This window comes from Prunus avium, chromosome 6, assembly GCF_965620075.1.
Source record: "Prunus avium chromosome 6, drPruAviu1.hap1.1, whole genome shotgun sequence".
In the NCBI taxonomy this organism is placed as follows: domain Eukaryota; kingdom Viridiplantae; phylum Streptophyta; class Magnoliopsida; order Rosales; family Rosaceae; genus Prunus; species Prunus avium.
In genome coordinates this window covers 30320823-30345014 of record NC_142289.1, presented here as the reverse complement: position 1 = coordinate 30345014, position 24192 = coordinate 30320823, and the positions used below count along the sequence as shown (strand labels likewise).

The following is a 24192-nucleotide window of genomic DNA, read 5'->3' as shown; positions in this document are numbered from 1 at the left end:
TAGCAAAAGAGTTTAAAGTTGTTCATATTGTAATTGAGAAGACACTTATATTCCCTTTTAAGCAATATAATGTAAAAAAATGTTAGGCTTCTTAGTACAAGCGATAGTCTAAACTAGAGGGGAGGGGGTTTCTCACACATACAACTAATATCTTGGGGGTTTGAACCTGAGACCTCCGGTCAGCAAGTCAAGGCCTTTTTCCATTGAAGTAGACTCGTTGACTCAATGGCTAAGCTTTGAATTTTGGTGAAAGGAGAGGAAAAGGAGGACAGAAAAACGAGTGAATCCTCTTCCGTAATTAATATTCTACTACAGAACAAACAAATGTATAGTACATCCATGCATATTTTGTTGATTTAATTTATGAGAAGAAACCATACACATTGATAAGGAAAGAAATGTCACACGCTAAATTAAAAGAAATCTACAATTTGATTTTATTATTAGTTGACCGTTTCCAAATCAATTTTGAAACTAAAATAATGATATAAACAATACATGAATCAGCAAATACTGTTGTTTCCTTTGTTATTTCTGTTGCACACAGAGACAAAGTAAGCTTCAGTAATCAGTTTCATAATCCTCCGTCTGTGCATATATAAACCTCCTCCTTTTTACTTCTTGTTAAACTTGCAGCTGGAGAAGTTGGTGTCCAGTCTTTGCTCTCAGAATGGAAAAGCACTCTCTAAGTCTTGTTTTCTCTCTTCTCCTTTTCATACCACTTTTTCATGGAGGCACAGCAGAAGCTGCAGGAACCCAAGATGGATCAGAAGAGTGGGGTTATGTTGAAGTCAGACCAAGTAAGCAATTCAGTCCTAAAATTTATGTTCTGTTTTGTGTTTTGGCAGAAATGTGAGTGTTCATGGATTTCTTGGTTCTTTTTTTACACAGAAGCCCACATGTTCTGGTGGCTTTACAGAAGTCCTAACAGAGTTGAAGATCCCTCCAAGCCGTGGCCAATCATTCTCTGGCTTCAGGGTGGACCTGTGAGTATATATATTTATCAAATGATACTAAAATCAAAGAACGAGAAAAACCCAGAAATTTTGTACCATTTTTTATTATTATAGTCTTATAGAAATATTTAATCTTGTTCTTTGAACAAAAACTAGGGAGCTTCAGGAGTTGGGATTGGGAATTTTGAAGAGGTTGGGCCATTGGACACCAATTTGAACCCAAGAAACTCAACATGGTTGCAGAAAGCAGATCTTTTGTTTGTTGTAAGTCAGCCAAAAAAACTCCGAACTCTGTTTTCTGTTTAATTTTTTTTTGGGAGGGGACCAACCAGATTTCAATTACATGAATTTCCATTTATTTTGTTCTTTTGGGATGATTTAGGACAACCCAGTTGGAGCTGGATTCAGTTTCGTGGACGACAAATCCCTGTTTGTGAAAAATGATTTGGAGGCAGCCATTGACTTGACCACATTGTTGGAGGAGATATTCAACAGAAATGAGAGCCTCCAAAAGAGTCCTCTGTTTATTGTGGCAGAGTCTTATGGAGGAAAATTTGCAGTCACTCTTGGACTTTCAGCTCTGAAAGCCATTGAAGCAGGAAAACTAAAACTCAGACTTGGAGGTAATTATAATTAACCAATTCTTGGTCTAAAAATACCAAGTTCCAAAAATATGTAATTCTGAATTAATTTTTCTGGTTCTGTTTGTAGGAGTGGCATTGGGAGACAGTTGGATCTCTCCGGAAGATTTTGTGGTACGTTTTTACAGTTCAACTGCTTTGACCCAATAATTTAATTTCTGCATTATGAAGATTTGCACTGTGTTGGCATATTACCATGGGTCCAGCCCATGATGGAAAAATATTCTTTCGGTGGTCAAAAGTGAATAACCAACAAAATGATGAAACCAACATTAAATGATGATGTCTTTAGCCAATGATGGTGTCTCTAGCAAATGGTGCTGCCACCCGTTGGAAGAAAGATCTAAAGGCTTCCAGGTTTTTCCTTTCTCAAATATAAAAGGACATGCAAGTGTGCATGCGGGTGATTGTAAGAGAGTTTAGAAAAAGTGAGTCCTGTGTGCTGCACTAAAGGGAAGAAGCCGAGAGAGAAGGAGAGAACACCATCAAAAATTCATTTGTATACCACTCTAAGTGTGTGAGTGAAGAAAAACTGGGAGAGTATAGTGTGGTGTCATTGTATTTTTCCCTGTGTTTATCATCAGGCCCTGGGCATTGGCTTGGTAAGATCTGTCTTGTTGTACCCATTATTTTGTTATAGTGGAAGAAGTTTATATTGCTGCCCCGTGGACGTAGGCATTGCCGAACCACGTTAATTTTTGGTGTTTCTTTATTTTTCTGCAATTTCACTCTAGCACTAACCGATCCTAACACACTGTTTAATTTCCAAATTTTCAATTCTGGGTAATTAAAGTACGATTTTATGCAATTTGCAGCTTTCATGGGGTCCTCTGCTCAAAGACGTCTCAAGGCTTGATGACAATGGGTTGAAGCAATCAAACAGGTCTATTAATTTTTGTCACATTTTGCACTACACGCAATATGGAATAATTGGTATGAGAAAATGATGGATTTAAGAGATTTTCAGATGTCTAAAAAACCCTTTTTAATGAAACAGCGTGGCTCAAAGGATTAAGCAGCAGATTCAGAATGGTCAACTTGTGGAGGCAACCAATTCATGGAGTGAACTTGAGCAAATCATTTCCTCTAACAGCAATTCTGTGGTATATAATATATATTGGTTATTTTTCATATTATTTTATTTTTTTGAATATAAGCGATAGTCTAAAATAGAAGGGGGGTGGGGGAACGGGTATTTCTCTCACACACACTACCAAGGTACCATGGGGGTTTGACCTAAGACCATTGGTGTACAAGTCAAGACGCAAGACCCCATTGGCATTAATTTAGTAAATATTTGTGACTTCAATTTAATTACAATTAACATTTTGTGATTATGTTCTTCTTTTGGCTTTGGGGTATTTGCAGGACTTCTATAATTTTCTGTTGGATTCAGGAATGGATCCAGTTTCATCCTCAGCAACCATTGAAGCATCAAAAGGAATTGCAGTTAAGAAATATTCAAGATATCTCAGTTCCTTGCGGTCTTCATCATCAGCAGGTGGTGGTGATGGTGATCTTGATACTTTGTTAAACGGGGTCATTAAAAAGAAGCTTAAGATAATCCCAGATAATGTGACGTCAGTATATTCGACCCTTTTTTTATTTTTTTTGGGTACACATTTTAGTTTTCAGTCTTCAAAAAATTTATACCTTTATTTGAAAATGATGCATATTTTGTGTGTGTACAGATGGGGAGGGCAGTCCGACTATGTCTTCACAGCAATGACGGGGGATTTTATGAAACCAAGGATTAATGAGGTAATGATTTTGCCACTCCAAAAAAGCAAAATTATTGTACATATAGGTTAATATTATAAATAACTTATCTCTCGCAATATATGCGTGTTTTATGCAGTGAAGTTCACATGCATGTTGCAATATATACGTATTTTATACGGTGAAGTTCACATGCATGTTGCGAGACACTGTATTCAACCCCTAATTTTTGTAGATGGTATATTTACATGTTAGGAAATCAATCTTTTGCTATCAAAATTTTGTAAGTATTAGAGTTCGGTTGTTGGGAAGTCATTTTCTTGTAACCGAAAAAAGAAAAAGTCATTTCCTCCGCAAATTCAGCCCCAACAAGGGAGTATAAGACTCTGATTTCCTTTTCCTTATTTTTGTCTTCTAGGCATTCGATGGAGAAATCGAAGTTTTTTCTTTCTTTCTAATAATTATTTTTTCCTAATTCCGAGGACCTTTTATGCGAAGAAATTAAATTTGTCTTCACTCTACGATATGTCTTTATGTCGAGTCAACTTTTAATTGTTTTTTCGTGGCTTGGACAGGTTGATGAACTCCTCGCTAAAGGGGTCAATGTGACAATATACAATGGGCAAGTAAGATTTCTCCAATCCTTTTTAAGATTACTTTCTTTTTATACAGCAATAGGCAATATAAAACGGATGGATCCCTTATGGAATACTCTACCTTATGTATAATCTTTAAGGTTACTACCTAAATTAAAAATAATAATAACGTAAAAGAAGCATAAAGTACATCTGTGTCAGTAGAACTTAGCTTGTCATCTTAAGAGTTATGGGGGTTTGGGGTTTAAGAAAACCTCACATATGAATCAAGCTCTGTTGGCTATAATTTGTAATGACATAATTTGGTTGGTAAATGTTGTAGGTTGATGTCATATGTGCAACCAAGGGGACTGAAGCATGGGTTGCAAAGCTCAAGTAAAACCTCTCTCTCTCTCTCTCTCTCTCTCTCTCTCTCTCTCTCTCTCTCTCTCTCTCTCTCTCTCTCTCATGTTGGTGTAAATGTGTGAGTTAATTGATTTTTCAGATGGGAAGGACTTCGAAATTATTTGAGCAAGAGTAGAAGCCCTCTCTTCTGTGGCAATGATAGATTCACCAGAGGGTTCACTAGGTCTTACAAAAACCTACACTTCTATTGGATTCTTGGAGCAGGACACTTTGTAAGTGAAAACTATCCACCAGCACATAAAAATAACTTTTTCTCTGTCTTATCATTGTCCTGTCTTATCATCGATACCTGAACATCATCGCATCGTAGTCACCCTTGCCCAGACTTAGGAAAAGTGAAAGAACAATCATTATTTTGGGAAGGTAAATTATTATTCATGGTTTTTTTTCTTTTGGGGTAAATAAAAGATGGGTAAATAATGCTATAAAAATATTGTGCAAACCTCAAGATAAGATGTAATAATCCAAGAGAGAGAAAAAAAAGAAGAGATTTGATTTCTCTTCCTTGAAGATGAGATGCAGGCATTATGCATATCTATAAGCCGACACATCATTGGCATGGCAAATATATATAAATTTAGTGCCATAGATATGATGCCATTTTCATAATCATGTGGCTTTAAGATGAAGATGGATTCAAAAGATATGCGCCATGGCACATGTGAAATGTGAAAAACTTCACTTTTGCTTAAATATATCAATATTACTTATAATGAAAGCAAATTTGAGTGTACAAATGTAGCAACTGATTTGGCCATGTGCTGCATTAAGCATTTGAGTGTACCCTTCTGTTGGTGTACCAATAATTTTAGATTATTTATGTATTGTCAAACTCCTCAAATATCAAAACAATTCATAGAATTTTTTTAATAAATTGCGTAGAAGGACCTCATTATTATGATGAGTACTATGCAAAAGGATAATGCTTGTCTCCTTCTTGCAAATCACGAGTTGAAACATGTGTAAAAATAATTAATCAAAAACACAAAGAAAAAATGTAACACACTTGAAAGCGAAAGCAGAATTTGGTTTTGGAGCTGTGGGGAAATGGATATCATTATCTCTTCCTCTTGCATAGTGACAGTGGAGTTGAAAGAAACATTAAATAAAGGAAGTGGAAGAAATAGGACCCTATCTATCCTATTTCTATTACGGGACTGACAGTCCATGCAATCAGCAGAGAAGCCTGTCTGACCAGTCAGTAGTATTACACCACTCGTGTGTGTTTGGAAGACAAACTGACAGACAGAGACCATTAAGTTTTTCTTTTCTGTTTTCCTTTTTTAAAAAAAAAATTTATTTTTTGCTGAGTTTTAAGATTTTATAAGTGTTGTGATTTTCACTCACTTGGGTAATTGAATTGAATATAATTTACAGGTACCTGTGGATCAGCCCTGCATTGCATTAAACATGGTGGCTGACATTACACAATCACCTGCTGCTTCTTCTACGTAGCAAAGAAAAGAAAAGAAAAACACAATAATTTGAGAGACAGACAGACAGACAGAGACACTACTGTGTGTGCACAACAAGACTGTAGCTTCACTACTAGATTAAGCAACAAGAAAGAAACAAAGGATCAGCAAAGGCAGGGTCAAAAAGCAAAACTAATAACCATGTGGTGCACACACAAGCAAATGATACAAAGGGATAAAAAAAAACTGCAAAGGGCAGGGTTTTAGATATTTTTAATTTTCAGAGGAGGCTGGTGCAGTTTTTATTTTTTATTTTTTATTTTTTATCTTTTTAATTTTCCATTTTTTAATTGGTATGGTTGAACATTTACTCTGATTTTCTTAAGGGTAAGATTAGTTGTTTGATTCAAAACAAAAGTGTCCCCTTATTTCATTGAGTTATTAATTATGTTCAACCCTCATTAGAAAATAAGATTTATAGTTTCATTATCATATAAATTTCTTCGGAATGAACTTCTTGGGAAACTTCTTGGGAAACTTCTTGGTGTTTTTTTTCTTTCTCATATAAGGTTTCCGCCCATTTAATTTGCGGATTGAACTTCTTGGGAATGAACTTCTCATGTCTAATCCCATGAGATAGGAATGAAGGATGTTCATTCCCATGTTAAAAAATGTTAGGAAATGGGGATCATGAAATGTCATTTTATCCCATTCCCATATTTGGTTTGTGCATTATTAGGAATGCAAAATTATTCAGTTTTTCAATAATACCCTTAACTTTTTTTTTATTAAAAAGAAAGAAATACAAAGAGTTTTTGGAAGGGTAAAACATGGTATTTTAAAAAAACAGAACAAGGGTAAGTTAGTCATAAAAATTTACATTAAATGCTTTCCCAGGTGGGGGGAAAAAATCCCAAGCTCAACCAAGGGTATGAAATTCCCTCCTACATAGGAAGTTCATAATTGCATTCCCAATAGTGTACTTACCAAACATGAGAATGCAATTTCAAACCCATGAGAATGCAATTTCAAACCATTACCAGCTCCTAAACCTTCAACCAAGTGGGCACAAATCCAATAGACTATTTGTAGTTGATTATCGTTAGTTTAGACTTTTAGATTTGTTTTTAAAAACAGTGTCCTTTTTATTTGTTTTCTTAGTTTTTAGACTTTAAATCCACATCTTCAAATTGTGCAGTTGGTGACAAGAGGGAGAAAATCATTGATATGGTTTGACAACGTGGCCTCGCTGTGGACATGTAATTTCCTTAGGCCTGTGATACCAAATAGTAGGGTAACGTAACCTTTTTTTAATCATTTGTTCAGTTCCACACCACTCCCTTCTCTCTACTTGCTTTCCCCATGTCATTATCACGTCACACTCCCTTCTCTCTCCTTTTTAAAATTCTTGTTAATCATTAGTTAGACATCAATAGTTTTTTTAAATTCTCCTATTGTCCTTGAATAGGCTCATTAAGTATAATCACTCCTTGGTTCACGGAAATGAATTGGTGAGAAATCAATCTCCATAGAGTTTCTTATGGAAAGGGGAATCGAATATTCATTTTCCATATTTGGTAACACTAGAAAAATAATTGGTAAATATCATTTTATTTCATTTCCCATGTTTGATTAGTGCAGGGATTGGAAATATATTTTGTTTAGTTTTTCAATTATATCCCTAAATCAGAAAGCATATTAAAAAGTGTAATTCATGTTTGTCATGGTATTTTAATTGTTAATAGTGGTACATTGGTCATAAAAAGTTGTAATTAATGCTTGTCTTGGTTTCCCATGAGGGAAATCATTTCCCAAGCTGTATGGAGAAATATATTTTCCCCCATTTTCCCTTGAGCCATGAAATCATTTCTCAAGCATGGACTTACCAAAGGGAAATCAAATAATTTCCCATTTCCAAGGGTCTTTTTCCATGAACCAGACGCAACCTTTGATCAAATATGAATAATGTATCTTTGCCTATGCAAGGGTACGGGGATCAATATATATATAAATAGAGAGAGAGAGAGAGAGAGAGAGAGAGAGAGAGAGATTTTCACAAACTGAATCGAAATTTATACCAATATCGATTCAACAGAGCAAATTCAAAAGCATTTGCTCAAAAGTAGGTAACTGATGAAAACTTTACTAGTTTGAAAGTAAGCCTATGATCCAATTGTATTTTCTTTTCTCTTGACATATCTCCATTATTCCAAGACTCAAGCGATCCAAAAAATACATTTAATCGTCCCTACAAGGGATGGCAATAGATTACACAAACTGAGACACGAGGAAGATATACAACCTGGATCAACATTTACAGTGCATCATGAAGAAAAATTAAAATATACATAGCTCATTGAAAAAATTAAGTGCAAAAGTGAGAGTGACAAGCAACAAGTGTGAGGTTCTATATGATTAAAACCTACCACAGTGATCCAAAGTTACATGCTCATTCAATCTTTTCCAGCACTTCCAATCTGGTTTTTCTCTTCCAACCTTTCATAGAGGCAACAAGGTTGACCAACCCAACAATTTGATTTTTTGTGTATTCCTGCAAAGGAAAAGGAAAATATTCATAATGCAAGATAATATATGTGTCCAAAGCCAGAATATGTCCACAGAAATGAAATTTCTTACCGGGTGAGCACGTGCCCAGTGCACATATTCCGTTTCTGGAAGATAGTATGCCTGATCAAGAGTAGAAAGAGAGTGACAGTTAGTCTGCAGACCCCCATTGGCACAAAAAAGTTCTACTTGTTTATCTCCATAATTTAATCGACATCATTCCATATGATCTTAAATACGCAGTCTAGGGTTGAGCTTACCTTAATGAAGGCTTCAACAATTTGTAAGTGGGGCTTCACGTTCATGGAGACAAAATGTTGGAGGCCATTGATCAAAACCTGAAACGCATAAAGGAGTCCTGAAGTATATTAAGCGGCAAAAGAGGAGAGAAACACTAAAGGAATATTGAAAAGCACAAATCCTGCCAAAGTTGAAAAAGAACCTGAAGATCTAATGACATGAGAGCCCGCCCTTCATCCGTACACCTCTTGACACGTGAGAGGCCTTCAATGAGAGTCTGGGAAACAATTTTAAGCCCATATTCTAAGAGGAGGTCTTGAACCTACATGTACAGTATCAAATCAAAATTTTATCCTTAAAATACACGCTTACTTTAGACCAGATAATTAATGCCCATAGGCCAAACAAGCAGTGATTCATTACGATAAAGAGATAAAAATTTAATATTTGGCAGTTCTGTCATGTCAAAAAGCTCAGACCATTATATACAATATGAGAACAATGTATCCCTGACTTATTATCTTTTTCCTGGGATAAAAAAAAAAGGAACTTTAGATACAGCAGAATGGCATAACAGAACCAAAGATTTCACATTCCGGCAGAAAAACAATCAAGTCATCCCATCAACCATCCAAACCCATTCCTCACTGCCCAACTCCAATAAATAAAATAATAGACATCCATACCAGCAAGACACAATGAACAAATGGTATTAACATATATTGCACAAAGTAAACATCTCATAATTGACCAAAAAAAACCATCTCATGTAACAGCTATAAAAGTTGGCCATAACCATATAGGAAAAGAGGAGCAATTTCTCAATTTTCTTCTGGTAGCTCCTAGAAAATTTAATTTAACTGACAATTATTACCTCCTTGCGAATTCCCCCATGAGCAAGCCTTGTTTTATAGTGCTTAAATTCTCCCAACAACAAGTCAACATACCTATTGAAGGCAACAACTCATGTCAGAACACTTAATACTTATCATATGGTACTAGAGAGAGAACATGGAGAAGATAGGCATTCCAGCAAGAATCTGTCACAAATTTGAAACTCTTGCGCATACAAATAGACGGCCAACACAGTCAAGGACTGACAAGGAAAGAGGAACAGTGTATTCAACCTAAATTGTAAGGCTAAAATAATTTATGGTCAGTGAAAAAAATATTCTCAGACTTCTGAACTTGTAGGAAATGATATATTTAAGCAAGCACCCAAACTCAACATGTCACAAAAATAATTAACTAGAATGCCATAAATAAAATCAAGACCTTCAGAAACATAAGATCTGATATTGAAGAGCCATTAGCATCATTGAAGTTTGATTATCATCCAACATCTAAACGGGTCGGTGTCTGGGTCGGGATCGGTGTCTTCAATGCTTCTAGGTAGGTAGGTTGAGAAGAGTTGGTGGTGCTATTTCTAGCAAGGAAAAAAAAATCTTCCCCCATGGAGGTAGCAAAGATTCAGAAAAAGAGTCAGCGATTCCAAGATCACTGCTCTGATACCATGTCAAATTTAGGAGGATATGTTGAAGATTGAGTAGAGAGAATGGAGTGAAGAGAATTTGGAAGCTGCTCATATTTTCTGATTTCAACATGTTGTTTTCTATTTCTTCTTAATCATATATACAACCAATTTGCTTACAATCACTATACAAGAAAGACACGGACAGACAAGGAAAACAAAGTCCATAAAACAAGGACTCCTCAAGACAAGAAAGTGTGTAAAGTCCATAAAACAAGGACTCCTCAAGACAAGAAAGAAAGTGTGTTCCCTAAGACAAGGAGAGAGGTTTCTACTTTGCGTTTCCACTATGTGTTTCACAACTTCACAAGATGACAACAGCTAACAAGCGTTTCACCATTGGCAACTGACACCTCAAACTTTCCATAGCCAGTGGGATTAACACCAGCTTTCTTTGCATCTTTATTACTCAGAAAATTGTGGGTGCTTCCAGAATCCACCAAGAATGTCATTTGATGCTTACCCACTTTTCCGTGCACCCAACCACAGAACCATTATTTCCAAACACGTAATCCTCATTTAGCATACACATAGATGTTTGATGTGTAAAGAACTAGCTGACCCAAAGAAGGCACAACATGCATAAATAACAAATCTGAAAGATCAATGTCAACAGCATGCTACAAGATCACAAAAATGAAACATGGAAACTTCAAATAAAAATAAGATAACATCTAAAGAAACTAACCCATTATGCTCTAGTCCAAGCTCTTTTACTTCCCATTTTGCATTGGCAATCCTATCAACATAACTGCAGAAAATGGTTATCCATAAGAGACTTTATGGTAAATAACATAGATAATCCACCTCCATTACCAAAGACTAAATAATAATAAAAACATAGATAATAGCCCAGAATATGCTAAACCTGAATGAATTCTTACTTGCAAACATATCATAACGGGAGTAAATATATGACAGAGTTTCCCAATATTGCGCTATTGTTGATCAAAATGGAAACTTCAACTTTTTTTCTTTCTTTGTTTTGTTTTTGTTTCCATCATATAATTACAACTAGGACTTTGTCTTCACATGGTGAAAAGACAACGTAGAGACCAAGAGAAAGGGAAATTTGTATTTATAAAAAGATGTTTTCGATTTATCTACAGAAAGGAACACCAATTGGTGAAAAAAAACCCAACCTAGCCATGAATTATCTGGTCTTACCCATTAATATGGAGCAGTTGTCTTGCTGTTGTCCTATGAATGTGCTCTATAAGATCCGGTACAGCATCTACCTGATTGTCATCAAGAAAATTAATGGTTTGTCAAAACATTTCATTCCTTAACTGAAAAACAAGAAAAGAAAACACAAAAGATAGAAAAACATAGCCAGTAGCCATAGAGCCTGTGCTGGTAATATCTCACAGTGCAGGTATAGTGTACTCCTCACAGCACTCTTTGGAGAAGGCATAAGAGGCTTATGCCTTCCAAACCTTTTTTCTGTGTCCCCAGCCCAAACGATGTTGTTAGGCATGGGGTCCTTGAAAAATTTGAAAAACCGGAGAAATAAGAGGCAGAATTGTCTCGTTTTATTGGCTTTTTACACAGGGATTGCAATTTAAGTTGGATGATCTTGTTGAATATCGTAAGTTTTATGAATGATTATTATGCTTGAATGGGAATTAATATCTTTCTTTAAATTATATTATTAACTACACAAGCATGTCTAGTACAAAAAGAAAATACAAATGTTAAATGGGCATCAACCTGTTCTAGGTGCATAGTATCCATAAGTATCCAGCAAGTGTGCACATGCTTTTGTATTCCAAAATGTGTGTTTTAATTGGCTTCATTTTATGACTGTAAAAAGTGCATTGGCAAGTTTCTAAGAAGCACCAGTTTGCAATCCAAATACATCTCCCTCGTAGAATCATCCATATCACATAGATATTAACTTATGAGAATCAATGGTGATATGAATCATTTCATACTTATATTACATATTCTTAGCCAAATGCTCATTGAATCATCAAGTATGGCAAGTTAAACTAAGATCACATCACATCATTTCAACAAGTCACCAAACCACAATGAAAACTCCTGAAAAATTCCAACAGATAATAACAAAGTAACCTACCAGATGCACATAGAAGTCTTCAACTACAGCACCATTATTCTGAAGAAGCATTGTCTGGAGATGAGCCTTGGATCTATGCAATATTCGAGCAACAAGTGAGATGGTGTCAACACCTGCGCATCTTTCCTGCAACATAATGGTCGTGCAACTTAAAGCACATTTACATTGCATATGAACTTCAATCCTAATTAAAGTAATGAGAATATTGAACTTCTGGTAACTTCCATGCCATCACGGAATTGCATAATAGAAAATTAAATAAGGAATTTCATTAGATTACGAAATTATATAGCAAAAACGGCAATATTACAAAGCTCCAAACGGGATTTTAAAAAGAATAACTAGATTTAAGATTTCTGAACAGCATTGTAAGCGAAACGTCTTGTATGAGTGTAGCACCAGGACCCATTTATGTTCTGTAGGCCATATGGTAAACTGGAAATCCGTGTTCTAAAAAGTGCGGACTGCAACTTTTTAACTTTAGGGCGCATAAATAAATGGAAATGTAAAGCACATCAAACTCAAAAAGTTGGAATAAAGAGTTACAGGTTATTTTTCTATCTAAAAGATGATTGATGAGGACCATAAGATTTTTAATGAATACCTTGAGACCGACGGATGTTCCTGGTGCGTTACCAAAGTTTGTACTGGGAGGACTCATAGGTGTTATGTCTGTGTGTGCAAATGCTGAATTCAAAGATGTGGGTGAAGATGATGGGGCCCTTATCCACTGGTCACAGTCCTGTTGTATTCTGGACAACGCTGTCTTCAGCCGATCTGTGTATGATAATATTTTCCAGTGCGCATCACAAAGTGAAAGTAGCTGTAATCTACATATCTAAACTAATGCTTTACCATAGGACAATGCAAATAAATAACTGAAAGCTAGAAAAGCAGTAGAGGATCAGATAAAGACGACAATGCAGTATGAAGCAAATATAAAAAAATTCACTTACAATTAATAGGGTCAGGTGAGCCTTTTCCACCTGAATTGCTGTTTTGCTGAGCAAATGTTTCAAATACAAAATGAAAAAATACCTCAAACAACTGGCATATCCCCTGCAACAATATACTGAATCAGGAAAATAGACTCATCATAGGTATTTATCAATAAGCACAACAAGGGAAGAAAAAAAAGACAGAAGAGAGAAAAAAGGTACACATAAAGTAGAAGATACCTTGAAGAACTCAACATTAACTATTTCTAATTTCTGCATAAGCCTGGCATATTTATCCATTGACCTGATACGTAAAAGAACATATGGATCAACTGATTATGCATCCATTGAAAATAACATAATTCAGGCTTTTGTATCCAAAAGAGTGAAAAACTATACAGTAGTAAAGAGCATTTCACCTTAGAAGACAAATAGATGATCCAGTTTGGGCTATTATATCTTCATCATTATAATGTGAGGATTGATTTCTCAGGAGTTTGGGTTTGGAAATTCGACTTGGGAGTTGACTATCCTCATCAATAAAGTCTGCAAGAAGATCTTCATTTTCTTCTTCCAGAACAGAATTAGCACCATTTGAATGACTTCCATCACTCTTTCGTGGAGAGACCTTATCACCAAGCCTTTCACTAAAATTTCCATCAATTTCACCAGAAATGGCACCATTCCATTTAAGACCTTCTTTGGAAGTATGTGTCTGCTTTAGCAAAAATGGGTTTCCATTTCTAAGCCAATTAGAGAACCCACTTTTCTTCACACCAGTATCAACCAATTTGGTAGACTTGTCAGAATGTAGAACCCTGGCATTAGTAGAGTTACCATCAGATGGAACAATTAGAGGTGCTCCATCACCAAGAAGCCCAGGAAATGTAATTTCTTGTACCGTATCTGGTGGCATTATCAACCAAATTTCTTTTTCCAACACCATTTTAAGCGCCTGAAAAAAAAAGTGTCAATTGTCATTATAGGTAAGTGCATCTGGACCGTGTTGTGCGGAGTGTAACACATTTGAATTGTACACAACCGGGGAACACATGTGATTTGACAACCATGGTTGAGCAACAGTGATACAAATGCCAACTAAATAGTGTTTTATCTTTAATGTGATGTACATGTTTTGGACAAGTAAAGGAATATAGAATATGGATTAAAAGATTATTGTATGAATGAAACAAACACGCACTGTGTGGTAGTCCACAACTCTAATTTGGTCATAAGTTCATAACAATCTATAATTTCTTAACCAGTAAGCAGTCCCTTCTATAAATAATTAGATAGAACATAAAAAAGGAACAAGAAGAAAATATCAACCATCACATGGCATGGCATAGCAACTAGTTGAAGGACAAAGCCTCTGAAGTTAACTTACATATATATTCTGTCGATGAAAAGCTACAAAATAATTTTCACAAACTGCCTTTAACTTCTGCCTGAAGTCAGTTGCTTCAAATCCGCAAAATGCTTCTCCAGCCAAGATGAAGACACTCAGATCTTCATAGTTTTTCAAGAATTGGTGTATACTAGCAGAAGAAACTGAAGCAGAAGAAAGCAAGACTGATACACGAGAAGTTGTAAGTTGCCAAAGATTTTTACGTCCCCTCTGAAGGGTTTGTGAAACAAATGCTGTGGCATCTTTCCGCAGTTGGTACCATGGGGATCCACTTGTTGATGCTGCACTGTCATCCTTCCTAGCCTCATCAACTAAATCGCCAGAACTAGTACACATCGAAGATGTGTTTCCAGTAGACTCGACTGAAGAGCTGGTATTTGTAGATTCCTCTATATAAGATGAATCGTGCATTATATCTACAGATTCCAAGAGAGAGCCATTAACTTTTTGGAAAGAGCAAGGAGACGAAACTTGCTGAACCCCTCCTGGAGTCTCAGAGATTTCACTTTCCTTATGCGTCATGCTCGAAGTTTTACTTGCTGCATCCTAGAACAAAGAAAAACAGGTTTTTCTAGTATCCAGAAGAAAAGTAGTAACAGACAAAAATAGGTTGATCTATTGTATAATTGATACATTAATACATTTGAGTGAATATTCCAATACAGTTTTTCAGTCGTAACTGAGAAGGAAAACAGAAAATGATTAGACAGTACTGTATATTTAAAAAAATTCTGAAGGAAAGGTTAAGTTGTAAACAAGGGGTTTAAAAATACAATCAGATATACTTAACTAGCCAAAGGTATAACCTAGAGGAAGTACCAACTAATATTATTCAAAATTTTGGAAAATTAACAAACAGTATATGTAATAAATGACCAAATATATAACCAAAAAATGAATAAATTACCAAAACATATAAACAAGAATATGAACAAGTTAAAACGGTGAATCGAAGTGTACCTTATTACCCAGCTGAAATCCCATGATTTCATGATATGAACACATCAACTTGAATAGGATAGCTAGCGTATTTAACAAACACTGCCTAAACTTAGGCTCAGGTATCTGAAGGCATAGATCACTGTAGGTAAGTCTGGAATCAAATAGAAATGCATTAGCAAGCATACCAGAAGTAGAGTTCTGTTACATTATGATACAAGCACCGGTAGATACAGAAAAACGTACCGACTATTTTGCATGTGAACTCCCTTATCCTGCAAAAGATGAATCAGTCGTCTAAGTTTAAACGTCCTCTAACAATAAAGCTCTAAAATAAACACCATAAACCTTACCATCTATTTTTTTTATAAAAAAAAACACAACTTTTATAGAGAAAATAAAAATAGGTACTCTCTTTAAGCCAAACAAATCTACGATAAACTGCACAAACAAAACAATCAAAACAATGTAACCCCCAATAAAAGAAAGATCAAACTAAACGGACTGTTTCTAAAAAAATTTGACAAAGAAGCCCACAAGGATATGCCAAAAATACTCCACCCCAAAAGAAAATCCATCTCGTTCTTATCTTCAGAAATTGTATTGTTTCTTTCTATCCAAAAAACGGCCAAAACTGCACAGCGCCTCAAAGTACTGACCTTCTTATTTGCACTAGCCCCTAAAAACTCCTCCACCAACAAGGAATAACAATCTCTATCCAAAGCACATATAATACAAATTCGAAGCACATGCAATGGCCTTGCTCAAGGTTTAAGGGTGAAAGAGCAATGCAGAAAAAATGAGCATCCCTAGGCTACAGAGCAATGAGGGGATGTGCAGGTACTTGGTCTTCTTATTTGGAACACATCGCAACATTATTAGACTTGCCCCAGATGAATCGACTTTGAGGCTTTGCCTTGAAATTACAACAAATAATTTCGCATCAGACTAGGTCCAAGCCTCTGTTGTTAAAACCTCTCACGGATCGGGCCAATACCCAGCCTCTGACAAGGCCATCAGAATTGCTACTGGTCTGGGCTTTGTAAAATTAGGGCCATTACATCTAGCAACATTTAAGTCATCAGCCCAAGTATCTCTCTTGAGCTGGGTCAGTTATCCCCTATTCTGCTCCCCACAACCAACAATCTCGAGGTTCAGTCCCTCTCCCAACGTTTCTAATTCTTGTGCCTGTATAAGTACATACTAACTTTTCCTCAGCAAAGTATTACCCCTTCATTAAGTAGGCCCTCTGAGTCTACCAATCCTTCTATCCCTTTTCTAATCTTCATTTCTTACTTCCCAACTTAATAGTTGGCATAGCAGACAAATCTGTGCAGACTGCAGAAAAGTTTTAAGAACAGACAAGGACAACATTGAACCCTCGTGGCACAACAGGCTTTAAGGAGTGATCTGCTGATTTCTGCTCCAAGACAATGTCTTCACAACCCCCATACAAATTTTTCTGTTTGTCACCCTGTAGGATACAGGCGCCCTAATCTTTTTTTGGCTACCAAGTGTACCCCTTCAACCCCATTCTTCATCTTCTACCTTTGCAATGATAAGACTGAACTTTCATGCTACCCACAATTCCCCCAAGACCGGACTTAACTGTGATTTTGAAATGCCCAGCTATATCAAGAGAACCTGGATTAAATGCAGGCTCCCTTCTAATTTGTAATATTTCCTCAAATAACCTCTGATTTTTATTCACTGCCTTCAACCCTGCAACCCTGCTACCTGAATCCAGCCACCCTAGCTTGATATGTTGCTTGGCTCAAGTTAATCTTAAGAACCCATTTTTGTAAACCCATCATCAGAAAGCCTTCCATAGCCACCTGTTACTGCAGCATCCCTAGAGTTGTTACCAAAGAACAATGCCTTATCTCAAACTCCTTTGTTTCCTAATTGCATACCCCTAGACTTATCTAATACCTATTCATCAACTTATCCCAGTACAAAGTTTGATGTTTCCACACTATAGGGGGCAAATTCAAAACAAAATTTCTAAGAAATAAATCCACAATTATGTGGAGTCATCTTTACGTTTGTTACCCTAGCACTTCAGTACCTATGTACATGTACTATTCTACTGATAAGTTATAACTATATCAGCACACCTCTTGCACAATATTCTTCAATATAGAGTGGGTTTCTGAGAGAACTTCCTGCATAAAGAAACTTTGTATCTTCTCAGCAAGACCAGAGATATCCCCAATTAGTGCATAAGCATCAACCACCTGTTCGGCATTTGAAAACTGTATCAAGTCAACATAAAAATTGCATAAAACTGAAACAGTGTAATACAATGGATCCCTCAACTAAAATTTTTCCTTGAACAAAAAGAGAAGAATGATGATTTTCAAAATACTAGTGTGTTTGTGCATGCTCACTAATTGGCCATAGAATTGCAAGGTGTACCTACATTAACTAGAAAGCTCCAATACTAGCTTGAGCAAAATAACCACTTATGTTTAATGGTGCTATTCTTTGCACATCTCTCTTAACCCATTCAGTCCATTGGAGATTTGACCTTTCTTATGGATGTTTAAATTTGTTGATAGCTTTTATTGTATTTCTGTTTGCTGTCTTCCATATTAGCCCTAGTTTAGCCTTTTCTTTTTTTCCAATTAAATTAGGGAACTGTTATTGGCACTCCAAAAAGTCATCATGCACTCCCTCATCATAAAAACACAAGGGATAAATTGCACTTGGGAGTGCAGGATTTGCTTTACTTCACCACATGATTTGATCAGACAGGTTGTTTCTCAATTCAGATGTTAAATGGAACAAAGCAAAGGAAACTCAGACTGACGGAGCATAACATAGGGTGAGAGCAAAAATACTACGTTCCCTGACTGGAGCAGAACATAAAATAAAGGGAAAGAAGTTTCTAAAGTACATGACTAGTTGATCCATCCCTCTTTATAAGTGATATTGTACTGATCTCCTAAAATACGATGAAGAGAGTAGATATTTTTATCGAAAACTGAACCATGGGATCGCTATTATCTATGATGTATCATATCATCATTGCATAAGGGACAAAGATGACTTAAAAGGATATATAAGTTATGAGGACTATCAACGTAAAATAAGCACAGTTTCATGTAAAGATACTCGAGTAGAAATTCAAAACTTCATCTATGCAGCATTTGAAAGAAATTAAAAATCCAGTTCACAGAAAAAAACCACTGACAGTTATATAGCCCTCCTCTTTGAACTCCTGGCACACTCCTAGCAACAATGAATCCAGCTTTTGAAGAGTTTTTCCCAGCCAAACCTGCATCCATGTTATGAAAAAAAGAAAATGCTAAGTCCCTTTTTTTTTTTATGAGAAACAAAATTTGATCAGAGAAACACAAAAACACAGAACAATGCTCAATGAACAAGAGGTGCACCAACAAAATGTTACAACTCTCATAAAAAAACAATTTGCACCCTTCACATTGTAAGACAACTCTAGAAACTACCTACAGTAGCTCCCCAATCTAATAAAATTACAGAAAATGAGAGATCCCTAAAATCTGGAGAAAGATAAGTGCATAAGGATGCCAGAACCTGACTTTTCCCCAAGAGACTATAATTCTTAAAAATTCACCTATTTCTCTCCAACCAAATTACCCAAGAACTAGCTAGTCCTTCAAAATTTCACAAAAATTCTTGCCCTCCTTCCACCATCAAAATAAATGAATTTCACAAAGAATGTTTGAGGGTGACTAAGGGATAACCCAATTAACCCTGCCACCACAGCCCCCAAGCATATGAACAATGCAAGAACAAGTGAGTTCCAGATTCCGCCTCTTTTTATGCACAAAATGCTAAGCATGATAAAGTTTGTTGGTTTACCACTATTCCCAGAAACTTAACCTGTAGTGATGTGGCCCGACGATTATTTTAAATTTTAACATGCCCTTCCCATGTGGGTTCGCACTGAGGTTGCAAATTATATTGGGAATTTGGGAGGTGCAATACCAGTCTATCCAGCACTAGAGCCAAGCACATATTCAAATTATATTGGGAGGTTGCAATTGCAAGGATTCGCACTAAGGATCTCCTGCTCTAGTATCAAAATACAGTTTGTTTGGTTTGTATTCTAATCTAATTGATTCTAATCAAGTAGCCTCTCAATGGGGAAATAGGTAAGCCATAAACTAAAGACTCTTTTAAACCCTAGTAAAAAATATTGGCATCAGAAAAGTTCAGTATCAGCAGTGAAGATGACATACTGCTTAATAAAAACCTTAAACTATTTAAATATACAGAAAAGTAATGCAAAATTATTGAATCTGTTGACCAAAAATGCTTCTTAATAGTAATTCAATACTTGCCTCTACACCACGACTCATCTCATGTACTGCAGAAAGTTCTGAAAAACTATCTAACAGCTGTAAATACTCAGACAGGACTTGAAAGGCCTGAAAACGTGAGGAGCATTTAAGCAAATACCTTAGGAGCGCCACTTAATTAAGAAGATTATATATTTAACATGAAAATGAAACTGGAAACTTGCAGCACATATACCATAAACTGCAACCAGAACAGATATATACACCCACCTTGCAGTAATTTCCTTCCTCAACAAGATTCTCAAGTTCTGCTTGCATTTCCGATGCATGACAAAGCTCAGTTAACACAGGAAGCATGTCCTGCATTTCAAATGAAACCATATCCGTCGGGTTATGCTTATGCAATGAAAACTACTTGTGCGAAGTGACTACGATGCAAGGTTTTTAAAACTATCCAATATTGCCGAAATATCCCTAAAATGGGGTTGTCGATACTCGAAAGGGGAGGAAGCAATATCTTTCCAGGATTTCTCTGAAAGACATTTCGGCAACATTGATAGTTTCAGTAAAATTAAAAATCGGTGTTTCAGTACAATATCCAACAAAATTGGGAAAACCAGAAAGCTAAAGTCAAATAAAAGATTGTTACTGCTACCGTGCATAAAGTAAAGAAAATACCAGAAGAGCTTGTTTCTTTTTGGAATTGGAATTCACGATGAGATCCCTAGAAACCTCATTCCTTGATGAGGTAAGATGACGTCGTCCATTCTGCACATACGATTATGAAAACTGTAAATAAAAATCCAAATCAAACATATAAAAGGAGTTATATTGAATAATCAATATGGAAAATTCAGATTCACCACATTCCAGATCACACATCCTGTAAGGACTTACCATGCAGATGACATTTGCAACTTTCAAGTCTTTCTCCAATTCCCTGACTAAATGCATCCCCTTCACTGGCCAAAAGTAAGTATCAACATCTCATTTGAAACTGAAATATTTTGTAATTAAACTTCCGCGATAAACTATGTTGAGCCCACCAAGTAGCCCCAGGTCAACAGAGAGTGCAACCAACCCCACCATCCCACCCACCCACCTCAAGAAATAAATAAATCAATAAAAAGACACTTCCTTAAATATACTTCAATAAATTGCCGAACAGGTTTAGAGATTCTAATTAATGCTTACCCATAACTTCGTGATGTTCCATAACATTGCGGGATAAACGTTCTGCTACTCTATCCAGTTGTGCTAATCTAAGAGTGGCCTATAAGGAAAATTTTAGAGGTAGAAAATATTGTTAAACCAAAAAGTTGAAAGAACCTCACCAATAGAATTGAATATTACACATCAACTAATCATGCCACAATAATTCAAACATAGACAAGGACTATTCTATAATCACAAATGATGCGGACAGCATTGTAAGTATTACAATTACCTAGACAAGGACACGCAAATTTTAATCATGAAAAGTGAAATGTACAAGGTCGATTAAAAAAAAGTGAAAACACCATCAAAAGCAAGACAATTATATTGGCGTGCTCTTGATGTAATAGAGGAAGTACGATTATCAGAGAAAAATGAAAGGCTGTGCATGCACAGATCATAAAAAATCGTCAATACACGTCACTTCTGCCACAAGCTATATCACGAGGCTCATTTACTTCATCAAACCTAAGTAACGAATCTGACAATAATACAGAATGAAGTCATCACCAAGCACATAAGCCTAACAAAAGCATTGGTTGGCTCAAAACCTTGATAATTAGCAGAAAGCAATTGGTTAAGATCATCAAACAGGTTACTTTTGCCATTTGAGCATGGAGGAGCAAACTAATGGAGGCAGTCAATCGGTTATGTATATGTAACTAACACCAACATGTGAAAATAATTTCCCAAATGACTTTGGCATCACATGTATACTACTTTGCCGCAAAATGACAAATGATTAAACCTTCTCAAACAAGATTGAAACAAGGATTTCAAGAAAATGTGCTCACTTTATGCAGAAATTTAGACAATAATGAAACCATTTAACAAAATGTTGATAAACTAATTGACCTAGTGCAAACAAAACATTGGAATTATACATTGGAACCTGATAAACACATTTAGCTTCCATACATGCTGAACAAAATGAAGAAACTGAAATTTGTTAATTAGGGGAAAGATTGATAAACTGGAAAAATACCTGTCTCTCAAAATATGTCAGTTCATTTTCTTCAGATGGAATATGCTCCAGAATATGTCTAACTGGATCAAAATCCTGCATAAAGGTAATAACAAAAGCCTTTTAGACAGATAATTCAAAACTTAATCCACATAGAAACAGTAACTACTTAGGTAAACAATCAGTCAAGAAGTGGAGCTTTATCAAGTTTATTACAGGGCAAAAGAATGGAGATGAAAACTACCAAAGAACATATAATAAAACAGTAGATGCTCTCAATGAGTAGCATGAATTTCCATAAAAATGGTTCCTTCATTTTGTTTGTACCCTAACTGACTTTTAAGGTGTATGGAAAGAGAAAGGGTCATAATAACAAGGAGAAAAAGAAAATGGAGTGGCAGAATTATGATAAAATTAATTTCTTTACCACACATCATATATGTGCAGATTTATGGCAATTACAAGTCCAGAATTCCAAATTTTACGTGTGGAGAATACATATTTGGACTATGAATCATTTTTAAGGTTGGAGTCCAAGTTGTCATGCATATCAATGATTTGCTCCCCCATGTCATCAACTGCATAATGTTAAGGAAACAGCTTCTTACACCACTATAACATGACTAAACTTATTATTTAAAAAATGAAAACATATGATTGTCAGCATTATCAAGGAGAGTAGTAAATCAATCAAGCATGTGAAGAAGTTCCAGGAATATAAATCTCATGAAGGCTAGCCTCCTTATTGACACCAATGTTTTATAAGTGAAAAACTTTAACAGGAACTTAATTAGTATTTGTCTTATTGTGGTTGTTAAGATAATTTTTCTGTTACACGTAAGAGATCACATTAGCAACCTTTCTGCTATTTGAAGCATGTCAATGACTTAGAAAAAATACTAAAGTATCCTAACATTAAAGGACAGTACATGTCATAAGCACTCCCACATTGAAACCATATTGATATAAGTAGCACCTCTTCATAAAATTCTTCCTCTATCTCCTCCACTACTGGACCTTGCGGTGTGCTTCCATATATTGAGCTAAGTTCTTGAGAGCTTGATGAGAGACCAAACCTTTGGTGTGGAGGCAGTCCGGCAATAGCACGAGCAACAGCTGCAGCAGCGGCTGCTCGCGCGGGAACCTGTTCAGAAGATAAACAACACACGAATCAAAACAACGCTTTTCTTTCCAATACTATCAGTACATTTATGACAGAAAACAAACGGTAGGCCTGTACCAAGCAGCTATATTTCGCAGTGAACATAATCATTTTCTTTCTCTTTCAACAATGAATTAACTACAACTGTCAGATTAAGAAGCATTGCTATTAAAATGTTACTCATTTAACTTAAACCTCTGCTTGATTGCCACAAATTCACAATTAAAATTACAATAAACTATTATTAGTATGTAAAGCAATATCCATGCACTTGGATTAAGCATTGTCAAGTTAAAATACCTAATTACATAATTTGAACTCATTTTTAGTCCGAAAAATGCATCAAACCAAACACGAAACACATCGAATTGGAGTGCAGCAAAGCTACATTATGAGCAAAACTTGAAATTCAATCACCTCGGGGCGATCAGAAGCAGAAGGAAGAAGGCCAAGCGATCTGGCAGACCTAACGGAGCTCAGAATTTTCTCGCCGACCTTAGACAAATCCATCTCACCACCTTGGAAAAACAAAAAGGGGACCAAGAACAAAACCCCAGGACTCTCCAAGCCCTCGCTCAAATCGCCATTGAACAAAAAAGGATTTCCCAAAACGCTGCCGAAGGGAAACAGATTCTGCTGCATTTCAATTGGAACCTCCAAGATCAAGCGCTACAAAACCCATTTCAGGAAGGAACTGCGTTTGGGTCTTTGGATCTGATTTCAGTGTTTCTGATTCGTTTGCTTTTCGTTTTCGGGATCGGGTGGGTCTGAGTGTGAGTCTGCGACTCTGGGTCTGGTGGAATTTTCGTTGCTTTTGTAGACTTGGGAGTTCTTACTCTCTCAGGTCTCAACTGTTTTGATTTGATTAGCACGCGTTACACTTAAAACTTGTACAGTCGTTGTAAATAAATTATCTTTTTTGACAAAGAGAGATAATAACTATCATCCATATCATAAATACCCATTAATTTATACCCTTAATTACCATTCATTTTAAACTAATTAAGCTCATTTGTTTATACCGATGGACTTCTTGTCAGGGATAACAATTTTCTTCAATCCCCTATGGCTCCGTGAGACTTCCCCTTTAACGGGGCACGAATGAAGATTGCACCCAATTTATAACAGCTCC

General features: G+C 36.0%; 2 protein-coding genes across 5 annotated transcripts; one reads left to right on the top strand and one right to left on the bottom strand.

Annotated features, from left to right (window-relative positions):
• Positions 1-414: 414 nt before the first annotated feature.
• SCPL51 (serine carboxypeptidase-like 51) lies at positions 415-6204 on the top strand. The gene is made up of 14 exons (XM_021956456.2): positions 415-554; positions 637-800; positions 892-986; positions 1113-1220; positions 1339-1579; positions 1668-1711; positions 2413-2480; positions 2595-2700; positions 2966-3177; positions 3289-3358; positions 3892-3942; positions 4235-4287; positions 4397-4529; positions 5695-6204. The coding sequence occupies exons 1-14, from the start codon at positions 499-501 to the stop codon at positions 5770-5772; spliced, it is 1479 nt and encodes a 492-aa protein (XP_021812148.2). The 5' UTR covers positions 415-498; the 3' UTR covers positions 5773-6204.
• Positions 6205-7855: 1651 nt separating this feature from the next.
• LOC110755274 (coiled-coil protein) lies at positions 7856-23919 on the bottom strand. Of its 4 annotated transcripts, XM_021956454.2 has the most exons (26): positions 23478-23919; positions 22875-23042; positions 21920-21994; positions 20914-20992; positions 20617-20681; positions 20398-20487; positions 19990-20079; positions 19762-19848; positions 18630-18713; positions 17551-17670; positions 15680-15708; positions 15455-15587; positions 14474-15040; positions 13506-14041; positions 13327-13390; positions 13105-13207; positions 12753-12925; positions 12149-12274; positions 11236-11306; positions 10757-10819; positions 9412-9484; positions 8740-8859; positions 8558-8635; positions 8370-8420; positions 8159-8283; positions 7856-7980 (listed from the first exon to the last, which is right to left on the bottom strand). In XM_021956454.2, exons 1-25 carry the CDS (start codon positions 23700-23702, stop codon positions 8182-8184), a joined length of 3372 nt encoding a protein of 1123 aa, XP_021812146.1. In that variant the 5' UTR covers positions 23703-23919; the 3' UTR covers positions 7856-7980; positions 8159-8181. The 4 variants fall into 4 exon arrangements, with proteins under 4 accessions (XP_021812146.1, XP_021812145.1, XP_088111673.1 ...); XM_021956453.2 differs by having other exon boundaries at positions 7856-8283; XM_088255547.1 differs by lacking the exon at positions 19762-19848 and having other exon boundaries at positions 7856-8283.
• Between the last annotated feature and the right edge of the window lie 273 nt (positions 23920-24192).

Excerpts from the sequence above, each read along its gene's own strand:
- SCPL51 (XM_021956456.2), top strand. The coding sequence starts at position 499 with ATGAATCAGCAAATACTGTTGTTTCCTTTGTTATTTCTGTTGCACACA. Across the intron at positions 1,580-1,667 it reads ACTAAAACTCAGACTTGGAG|GAGTGGCATTGGGAGACAGT; the intron begins GTAATTATAATT and ends TTCTGTTTGTAG. Across the intron at positions 3,178-3,288 it reads ATAATCCCAGATAATGTGAC|ATGGGGAGGGCAGTCCGACT; the intron begins GTCAGTATATTC and ends GTGTGTGTACAG.
- LOC110755274 (XM_021956453.2), bottom strand. The coding sequence starts at position 23,702 with ATGCAGCAGAATCTGTTTCCCTTCGGCAGCGTTTTGGGAAATCCTTTT. Across the intron at positions 21,995-22,874 it reads AGGAAGAATTTTATGAAGAG|GATTTTGATCCAGTTAGACA; the intron begins GTGCTACTTATA and ends ACCTTTATGCAG. Across the intron at positions 11,307-12,148 it reads AAGACTTCTATGTGCATCTG|GTAGATGCTGTACCGGATCT; the intron begins GTAGGTTACTTT and ends GATGACAATCAG.